The sequence below is a fragment of the Bison bison genome, unplaced genomic scaffold (genome assembly GCF_000754665.1).
Source record: "Bison bison bison isolate TAMUID 2011002044 unplaced genomic scaffold, Bison_UMD1.0 scf7180017864508, whole genome shotgun sequence".
In the NCBI taxonomy this organism is placed as follows: Eukaryota; Metazoa; Chordata; class Mammalia; order Artiodactyla; family Bovidae; genus Bison; species Bison bison.
Genome location: NW_011495064.1, coordinates 4,548,158 through 4,558,769, shown reverse-complemented (window position 1 = coordinate 4,558,769; position 10,612 = coordinate 4,548,158). Strand labels below are relative to the sequence as shown.

At 44.9% G+C, this 10,612-nt stretch overlaps 1 protein-coding gene across 2 annotated transcripts in view; it reads left to right on the top strand.

Moving 5' to 3' along the window:
• Nucleotides 1-33: 33 nt before the first annotated feature.
• The window catches only part of LOC104980826 (cytochrome c oxidase assembly factor 5), a 36,203-nt gene continuing 25,624 nt past the window's right edge, over nt 34-10,612 (top strand). For both annotated transcript variants that reach the window (XR_824310.1, XM_010829616.1), the window contains exon 1: nt 34-218. Coding sequence is in view for 1 of the 2 variants with exons in the window: in XM_010829616.1 (XP_010827918.1) it covers nt 120-218 (99 nt within the window). In the remaining variant the exon portion in view is untranslated. The remainder of the gene's footprint in view (nt 219-10,612) is intronic.

Sequence of the window (10,612 nt, the reverse complement as noted above, 5' to 3'; positions counted from 1 at the left end):
GAAGTGGTTGCTACCGCTCTTTTTCCGGTTCCCCCCGCCGCAGCGTCACTGGCGTCCTGAGGAGTCTGGGCCATCTCGGAAGGAGAGGGTGGAGGCCGCGGCCAGCTGGAGGCGCAGTCATGCCCCGGTATTACGAGGACAAGCCTGAGGGCGGCGCGTGCGCGGGCGTGAAGGAGGATCTGGGCTTGTGTCTGCTGCAGTCTGACTGCGTGCTCAAGGTAGCGCGGCCTGGCGCTCGGATGACCGAGGCCCGAAGCCGGGAGGCGAGGCTGGCGGAGGGTCCCTGGCGGGCCCCAGTGGTGGCTGAGTCGTGCCTCCGAGTTCGCGGTCTTAGGTGTCCACCAACTTAATGAACTTGGGCGAGTCCACTGTTGGAACCTGACTTCCCAATAGTGAAATTGGAGAGAACGGTGCTGCCCCTTTGGGTTTTTGTAAAGTTTAAACCATCTCGAATCCTGAAACACGAAATGCTGCTGCTTTGCTGGGTTCTGGTGGCATATAGGAGAGTATCACAGGTTTCTGGAGCCCTCGAAAATGAGAACCAGTAAATTCGCAGATAATTACATGAACCTGGCATACTGTGTTGCCTCGTGAAACCTCCTTTCTTAGTTCAGTTGTGGCTGAATAGATGCTGTATTTACTTTGTGCTGGTCTGAACTTGTTGCTGAGTTCTGTGTATTCCAGGATAAGCTGTCAAAGAGGCAGCTTTTTTATTTTCACACTTTGTATCTTGCGCCCCCTACCGTTGAACTTGTGGTTTTAGGTGCTGTGATGGGAGACAGGAATTTGCTATCTCCCTCAGTACAGTCACAGGTCTTCTCTGGAGCCAATCTGATATCACGCGTGCCTTAGTCGTTTCCTACTTTTTGCGACCCTGTAGACCCTACCCTCTAAGCTCCTCTGTCCATGGGATGGTCCAGGCAGGAATACTGGAGTTAGTTGTCGTGCCCGCCTCCAGGGGATCTTCCCGACCTGGGATCGAACCCGTGTCTTTTGTGTCTCCTGCGTTGGCAACTGAGTTCTTTACCACTAGCGCCACCTGGGAAGCCCAGTGAAGTTCAAAGTCGACTGGCAAACCTGGATTCTGCCCTTCAGTTCAGTTCAGTCGCTCAGTCGTGTCCGACTCTTTGCAACCCCACGGACTGAAGCACTCCAGGCTTCCCTATCACCAGCTCCCGGAGTTTACTCAGAGTCATGTCCATTGAGTTGGTGATGCCATCCAACCATCTCATCCTCTGTCGTCCCCTTCTCCTGCCTTCAATTTTTTCCAGCATCAGGGTCTTTTCCAGTGAGCCAGTTATTCGCATCAGGTGGCCAAAGTATTGGATTATCAGCTTCAGCATCAGTCCTTCCAGTGAATATTCAGGACTGATTTCCTTCAGGATAGACTGGTTGGATCTCCTTGCTGTCCAAAGGGCTCTCAAGGGTCTTCTCCAACACCACAGTTCAAAAGCATCAATTCTTTGGTGCTCAGCTTTCTTTATAGTCCAGCTCTCACATCCATACATGACTACTGAAAAAACCAGAACTATTATTAGATGGACCTTTAGTTACCATTACCAAAGTAATGTTTCTGCTTTTTAATATCCTGTCTAGGTTGGTCATAACTTTTCTTCTAAGGAGCAAGCATCTTTTAATTTCATGGCTGCAGTCACCATCTGCAGTGATTTTGGAGCCCCCAAAATAAAATCTGTCACTGTTTCCATTGTTTCCCCATCTATTTGCCATGAAGTGATGGGACCAGATGCCATGACCTTTGTTTTCTGAATGTTGAGCTTTAAGCCAACTTTTTCAATCTCCTCTTTCACTTTCTTCAAGAGGCTCTTTGGTTCTTTGCTTTCTTCCATAAGTGTGGTGTCATCTGCATATCTAAGGTTATTGCTGTTTGTCCAAGCAATCCTGATTCCAGCTTGTTCTTCATCCAGTCCAGCATTTCTCATGATATACTGTGCATAGAAGTTAAATAAGCAGGGTGACAATATACAGCCTTGATGTACTCCTTTTTTGATTTGGAACCAGTCTGTTGTTCCAAGGCCAGTTCTCACTTGTTCTTGACCTGCATACAGGTTTCTCAGGAGGCAGGTCAGATGGTCTGGTGTTCCCATCTGTTTAGAATTTTCCACAGTTTATTGTGATCCACACAGTCAAAGGCTTTGGCGTAGTCAGTAAAGCAGAAGTAGATGTTTGTCTGGAACTCTCATTTTTCCATGATCAAACAGATGTTGGCAGCTTGATCTCTGCATTTTCTAAATCCAGCTTGAACATAAGAAAGTTCACGGTTCACGTACTATTGAAGCCTGGCTTGGAGAATTTTGAGCATTACTTTGCTAGCGTGTGAGATGAGTATAATTGTGCAGTAATTTCAGCATTCTTTGTCATTGCCTTTTTTTGGGATTGGAATGAAATCTGACCTTTTCCAGTCCTATGGCCACTGTTGAGTTTTCCAAGTTTGCTGGCATATTGAGTGCAGCACTTTCACAGCATCATCTTTTAGGATTTGAAATAGCTCAACTGGAATTCCATCCCCTCTACTAACTTTGTTTGTAGTGATGCCTCCTAAGGCCCACTTGACTTCACATTTTAGGATGTCTAGCTCTAGGAGATGGCAACGGCACCCCACTCCAGTACTCTTGCCTGGAAAATCCCATGGACGGAGGAGTCTAGTAGGCTGCAGTCCATGGGGTCACTAAGAGTTGGACACGACTGAAGCGATTTAGCAGCAGCAGCAGCTCTAGGTGAGGGATCACACCATCGTGATTATCTGGGTTGTGAAGATCTTTTTTGTATAGTTCTGTGTATTCTTGCCACCTCTTCTTAATATCTTCTGCTTCTGTTAGATCCATACCATTTCTGTCCTTAATATTGAGTCCATCTTTGCATGAAATGTTCTCTTGGTATCCCTAACTTTCTTGAAGAGATCTCTAGTCTTTCCCATTCTATTGTTTTCCTCTTATTTCTTTGCATTGATCATTGAGGAGAGCTTTCTTATCTCTCCTTGATATTCTTTGGAACTCTGCATTCAAATGGATATGTCTTTCCTTTTCTCCTTTGTCCTTTGCTTCTCTTCTCTTCACAGCTATTTTTAAGCCCTCCTCCGACAACCATTTTGCTTTTTTGCGTTTCTTTTTCTTGGGTATGGTCTTGATCACTGCGTCCTGTACAGTGTCACAAACCTCCGTCCATAGTTCTTCAGGCACTCTATCAGATTGAATCCTTTGAATCTATATGTCACTTCCACTGTATAATCGTTAGGGATTTGATTTAGGTCATACCTGAATGGTCTAGTGGTTTTCCCTACTTTCTTCAATTTAAGTCTGAATTGGGCAATAAGCAGTTCATGATCTGAGCCACAGTCAGCTCCCAGTCTTGTTTTTGCTGACTTGCTAGAGTCAGAAGTCTTGTTAGAGCTTCTCCATCTTTGGCTGCAAAGAATATAATCAATCTGATTTTGGTGTTGACCATCTGGTGATGTCCGTGTGTAGAATCTTCTCTTGTGTTGTTGGAAGAGGGTGTTCACTATGACCAAAGAGGGTGTTCGCTATGACCAGTGCGTTCTCTTGGCAAAACTCTATTAGCCTTTGCCTGCTTCATTTTGTACTCCAAGGCCAAATTTGCCTGTTACTCCAGGTGTTTCTTGACTTCCTACTTTTGCATTCCAATCCCCTTTAATGAAAAGGACATCTTTTTTGAGTGTTAGTTCTAGAAAGTCTTGTATGTCTTCATAGAACTGCTCAACTTCAGCTTCTTCAGCGTTACTCGTTGGGGCATAGACTTGGATTACTGTGATATTGAATGGTTTGCCTTGGAAACAGATCATTCTGTTGTTTTTGAGATTGCACCCAAGTACTGCATTTTGGACTCTTGTTGACTGTGATGGCTACTCCATTTCTTCCAAGGGATTCTTGCCTACAGTAGTAGATATAATGGTCATCTGAGTTAAACTCACCCGTTCCAGTCCATTTTAGTTCGCTGATTCCTAAAATGTCAATGTTCACTCTTGCCATCTCCTGTTTAACCACTTGCAGTTTGCCTTGATTCATGGACCTAACATTCCGGTTCCTGTACAGTATTGCTCTTTATAGCATCAAACCTTGCTTCTATCGCTAGTCACATCCACAACTGGGTGTTGTTTTTGCTTTGGCTCCATCTCTTCATTCTTTCTGGAGTTAGTTCTCCACTGATCTCCAGTAGCATATTGAGCACCTACCGACCTGGGAGTTCATCTTTCAGTGTCCTATCTTTTTGCCTTTTCATAATGTTCATGGAGTTCTCAAAGCAAGAATACTGAAGTGGTTTTCCAGTCTCTTCTCCAGTGGACCACATTTTGTCATAACTCTCCACCATGACCCGTCCATCTTGGGTGGCCCTACACGGCATGGCTCATAGTTTCATTGAGTTAGACAAGGCTGTGGTCCATGTGATTAGATTGGTTCGTGTTCTGTGATTGTGGTTTTCTTTCTGTCTGCCCTCTGATGGAGAAGGGTAAGAGGCTTATGGGAGCTTCCTGATGGGAGAGATTGACTGAGGGGGAAACTGAGTCTTGTTCTGACGGGTGGGGCCGTGCTCAATAAGTCTTTAACTCAATTTTCTGTTGATAATCGGGTCTGTGTTCCATGTCATTTGACCTGAGGCCAAACTATGGTGGAGGTAATGAGGATAATGGCGACCTCCTTTGTACAAAGGTCCCAGGTACACACTGCTGCACTCAAGTGCTGCCAACCCTGCAGCAAGTTGCTTGTGGTTATTCTTGCATCTGGAGATGTAATTTCAGAAAGTTGCCCTTATTTCAAAGGAAAGACAACTACCCAAATATGGACATCAATGATATTGGCGATATTGGTGTTTCTGCTAATTGATGATTTACATTTGGTTCACTGGTGTTGACAGGGGCTGTGTGAAGTGAAAGTTGCTGAGTCGTGTCTGACTCTTTGCAACCCCATGGACTGTACAGTCCATGGAATTCTCCAGGCCAGAGTACTGGAGCCTTTCCCTTCTCCAGGGGATATTCCCAGCCCAGGGATCAAACCCAGGTCTCCCATGTTGCCGGCAGATTCTTTACCAGCGGAGCTACAAGGAAGGACTGGGTGAGCTTTGGTAAATACTTGTTTAATGAGTAGAGGAGCAAAGTGCCTTGGGTGCCCAAGGGAGAGCAGCTTATTTTGCTTGAGAGTTTGGAAACTTCTCACCAGAGGAGGTGACCTTTGCTCTGAGTCTTAAAGGTTGAGTAGTAGTTGATGATGGAGAAGGCAGTGGCAACCCACTCCAGTGTTCTTGCCTGGAGAACCCCAGGGACGGGGGAGCCTGTCTATGGCTCCCCAGAGACGGTGGGCTGCCGTCTGTGGGGTCGCACAGAGTCGGACACGACTGAAGTGACTTAGCAGCAGCAGCAGTTGATGAAGTAAAGGAGTGGAGGCTGTGGTGGCTGTGGGGAGACTCTGAAACAACAGCATGTACAGAAAAATCAGGGAGATGTGGGAGGGCCACCCAGAAGCTGGGCTGGAGGAGGAGAGAAAGGTTGCCATGGACAATGGCCCTGGTGTGTCAGAGTGAGGGGCTTGGGCGCAGAGTAGGACTGAGGAAAGAAACTTTGGAAGTGGAAGAGGACACTGGTGATAAGGAGAACCCTGAATTGGTTTTTGCAGTGATGGGTTGATTTAGCAAACAGTTGAGTGCCAAGTCTGATTGCAGGACACAGATAAATGACCTCTGGGAAGCTGGAAAGCTGTAGGCAGAGAGAATGACCAGGATGTGAGGCACAGACGCTCCTTGCCCCCATTGAGTACACGGCCTTTTTGTTGCTGAATGTGGTCAACTAGGAGAACGTGTCATTGTATTTATAAACAGTCTCTTAAATGGAAGTGCATTTGCAGTTTGTGTTAAATTCATCCTGAACGGTCACTTCAGCGGGACTGGAAAGGGGCAATAGTGAGGCGAAACACTGAGTCATGCACACCCAGCAGGTTGCCCTCCCTTCCCCTGGCGTCACTGCAGCTCTAGCCCTCCCCATGGGCACTCAGACCAAGGGAAATGCCTGCTTTGTGTGGCAGCCACATTCGTGATAAGGTTCTTGATTTCTCTGCTCCTTGAGTAAGGAAGTTAACCCAGTCTTTTGACAGATAGTGAGCCCCACCTGAAAAACTTCTGGACCTCACTTTAGGGAAGAATTCAACATAAAATATTTAGTTTTGGGGCTGCAGTGAGAGAGTCCAGCAACTGTAGGGGCTCAGAGAAATGCCAGGTAATGATGCTAAGGATGTAAACTCCAGTGGGGCTGGAGAAGAGACACAGGAAAAAGCAGATTCAAAAGGCATCTTTCAGATAAACTTCTTAGGATTTTATGATTCCTGGGAGATCAAAAAGGTTGAAAACTGTGCCCAGGAAACTCAACTACAAGTTATCTCCCTTGTGTCTCTGTTAACAGCTTCCCGATTGCTGGCTTTTTATCAGAATCACCTGGCGTTGGGGATGGAGCCCTTAAAAGTACAGATTCCACTGCTCTCTGTCTCCCTTATAAATTAAAAGTGTCCCAGCTTGGCTTTTGGACACAGCCATGTTTGGGAGTCACCAATCTTGACCTCAGAAGGCAAATAAGCGTGGGAGTGTATTAATTAGTTTATAGATTCAGGTAAATGTTACAGAGACAGGAATAACACTGGCTTAAAATACCATAGAGAATTCTCTTTTTTGCTCTTGTGCCTGTAATTGGGGTCTAGTTTGATCCTGCCTTTCATGGATCTAAACACTGTTGATCTGTGGGGTTGGGTGCTGTGATGAGAGATAGGATGTTACTCTCACACTCATGGTCTGAGAATGCCATGCTGCCACGTCGTCAAGCCTGGTGACATTGGTGGAGTGAGTGGGAGAGTGGGCAAGCCACTTTCCCTTAAGGACCAACTCGGAAGTTTGACTTTCCAGTGCCCTACATATTCCGTTGGCTAGAACTTAGTCACATGATGCTGCCCAGCTGCAAAATGGCTGGTTAATCCAGCTCAGCCATAAAAGAGTGATTGTTAAGGGGCTGGAGGAAGATGAAGTAACATTTCTCTCCTAGGTGTTTTAGCTAGATGGATCTTCCCACTAGGCAGTTGGCAGTATGGGTTGAAAGCTTGTGAAAAAGATGGCATCTTAAATACATTTTAAGGAAGTGTCAGTTTATAGATTACAGTCTTTTGTATAATTGTAGTCCTTTCTCTCTCTGCACATTGTTCGTGTTTGCAGCCTGATTACAGAGTCTGAAGGAGGAACAGTGCAGAGAAGCTTACTGCTCTGTTCTGGTTCACTTTTGAGGTTCACTGTGGTATTTATTGAATTGGCCAAGAGCTTGATCCAGGTTTTTCCATACCATTCTATTACAAAACCTGAATGAACTTTTTGGACAACCCAGTAAATGACCATTCAAATCTAGGGCCAAGCAGCCATGAAGACTGGAATGTGGCCAAAATTCTTGGGATCAGGAATGCCATAGATGTATCCTGTAGCTTTTTTTCACAGAGAAAACTAGGAGTGTGACTGGCACTTGCAAAATAAAGGTTTTGGGGAGTGACTGTAGTGGTGGGGTTGTGGTGTCAAAAATCTGCTTGAGGGGAAATCCCTGATGATGGAGGTGCAGGCACAATTTAAATACCAGATGTTTCTACTTAAGTAGTACTCCAGCCAGCCTTATTAACATTTTTCTGAAGTGTTGAGAACTGGCACTAAAGCTGTTCAGTTTTTAGAGCACCTAATTGTAGCTGTTTGGGCTTTTAAAGTTAACATCGAACAGAATCATTTTTATTCTCAGACATATATGCTTGACTCATTTTGCATTGGAACTCTCTTTGATGAGGAAGATTCCGTGATCTTCCTGTATATTGTCAAGTAATTCATGAAGCTAATGTTTATAAGCAGTACATGTTTTATTTACTTGTTATTTTTTTAATAGTAATAAGATGTTAGGTTTTGAATTTTTTCCCCTCATGAATTGACAGTTTAATGTCATTAAACCTCATGTGATTCAGAAAATCCAAATTCAGTCTCCTTTTTCCAGATGGTGTTGCATACATCATGCTCCCGGGAAATGGAGCCCCCTCAGCACCGCCCCTGCTCCCCTCAGCACCGCCCCCTGCTCCCCTCTGTCACCGCCCCCTGCTCCCCTCAGCACCGCCCCCTGCTCCCCTCTGTCACCGCCCCCTGCTCCCCTCAGCACCGCCCCACCATGCTGTGTGGCCTGCTCACAGTGCAGGGAGCACTAGCATGGGTACACCTCCTACCTGCTATTGGAGGCTCATGTAGACAGGAATATCTTTTTGAAAAATAATTGTATTTATTTATTTTTGGCTGTGCTGAGTCTTCGTTGCTATGTGGGCTTTTCTCTAGTTGTGGCGAGCAGGGGCTACTCTCTGGATGCACTAGCTTTAGACTGGTTGGGCTTCAGAAGTTGTGACATGTGGGCTTTGGGACACGGGCTTCAGTAGTTGTGCACGGCTTAGTTGCTTCTCGGCATGTGCGGTCTTCCCGGACCAGGGATGGAACCCTTGTCTCCTACATTGGCACCAGGGAAACCCTGGCAGGAATAGCTTGTATTTACTTTTAACCTCCTGCTAAACCGATCTGGGGCAGTTCTGATTTTTTTTTTTTTTTTTAATAGAGTAGTCCTTATGGGTGTTTAGTTACTAGAAAAATTAAAGGGTATGGCATTCAAAAAGAAATTTTAAAGTAGTGAAATTTTAAAGTAAAATTTTAGTCTTGCCTCTCTAAATTGTAAAATATACTTTCTGTAGGTGCTTCCGTGTGTCCCATATGTTTAAGTGCCTTTGTGTTCAATTTATGGCTGAATATTTGTTCAAAATATTTTAAGGTAATGAACATGTTGTTTTAGAATTTATATCCCACATTTGTTGTTGTTCAATCACTGAGTCCTTTCTGACCCCATGGATTGCAGCATACCAGGCTCTATTCTTTTCCCCTGTCTCGCAGATTTTGCTTAGATTCATGTCCATTGAGTTGGTGATGCCATCCAACCATCTCATCCTCTGCCACCCCTTCTCCTATTGCCTTCAGTCTTTCCCAGCATCAGGGTCCTTTCCAGTGAATTGGCTGTTCACATCAGGTGGCCAAAGTATTAGAGCTTCAGCTTCAGCACCAGTCCTTCCAATGACTGTTCAGGGTTGATTTCCTTTAGGATTGACTGGTTTGATCTTGCAGTCCAAGGGCTCTCAAGAGTCTTCTCTAGCATCACAGTTTGAAAGGATCAGTTCTTCCATGCTCAGCCTTCTATGGTCCAGCTCTCACATCTGTACATTACTAGAAAAACCATAGCTTTGGCTATATGGACCTTTGTCAGCAAAGTGATCTCTCTGCTTTTTAATATGCTGTCTAGGTTTGTCATAGCTTTTCTTCCAAGGAGCAAGCATCTTCATGGCTGCAGTCACTGTCCACAGTGATTTTGGAGCCCAAGAAAATAAAGTCTGTCACTGCTTCCACTTTTCCCCAATCTATTTGCCTTGAAGTAATAAAAACAACAGAATGGGAAAGACTAGAGATCTCTTCAAGAAAATTAGAGATACCAAGGGAACATTTCATGCAAAGATGGACTCGATAAAGGACAGAAATGGTATGGACCTACCAGAAGCAGAAGATATTAAGAAGAGATGGCAAGAATACACAGAAGAACTGTACAAAAAAGATCTTCACGACCCAGATAATCACGATGGTGTGATCACTGACCTAGAGCCAGACATCCTGGAATGTGAAGTCAAGTGGGCCTTAGAAAGCATCACTACGAACAAAGCTAGTGGAGGTGATGGAATTCCAGTTGAGCTATTCCAGCTGAAAGATGATGCTGTGAAACTGCTGCACTCAATATGCCAGCAAATTTGGAAAACTCAGCAGTGGCCACAGGACTGGAAAAGGTCAGTTTTCATTCCAATCCCTAAGAAAGGCAATGCCAAAGAATGCTCAAACTACCGCACAGTTGCACTCATCTCACACGCTAGTAAAGTAATGCTCAAAATTCTCCAAGCCAGGCTTCAGCAATATGTGAACCGTGAACTTCCAGATGTTCAAGCTGGTTTTAGAAAAGTCAGAGGAACTAGAGATCAAATTGCCAACATCCGCTGGACCATAGAAAAAGCAAGAGAGTTCCAGAAAAACACCTATTTCTGCTTTATTGACTATGCCAAAGCCTTTGACTGTGTGGATCACAAGAAACTGTGGAAAATTCTGAAAGAGATGGGACTACCAGACCACCTGACCTGCCTCTTGAGAAATCTGTATGCAGGTCAGGAAGCAACAGTTAGAACTGGACATGGAACAACAGACTGGTTCCAAATAGGAAAAGGAGTACGTCAAGGCTGTATATTATCACCCTGCTTATTTAACTTATATGCAGAGTACATCATGAGAAACGCTGGACTGGAAGAAACACAAGCTGGAATCAAGATTGCTGGGAGAAATATCAATCACCTCAGATATGCAGATGACACCACCCTTATGGCAGAAAGTGAAGAGGAACTCAAAAGCTTCTTGGTGAAAGTGAAAGTGGAGAGTGAAAAAGTTGGCTTAAAGCTCAACATTCAGAAAATGAAGATCATGGCATCTGGTCCCATCACTTCATGGGAAATAGATGGGGAAA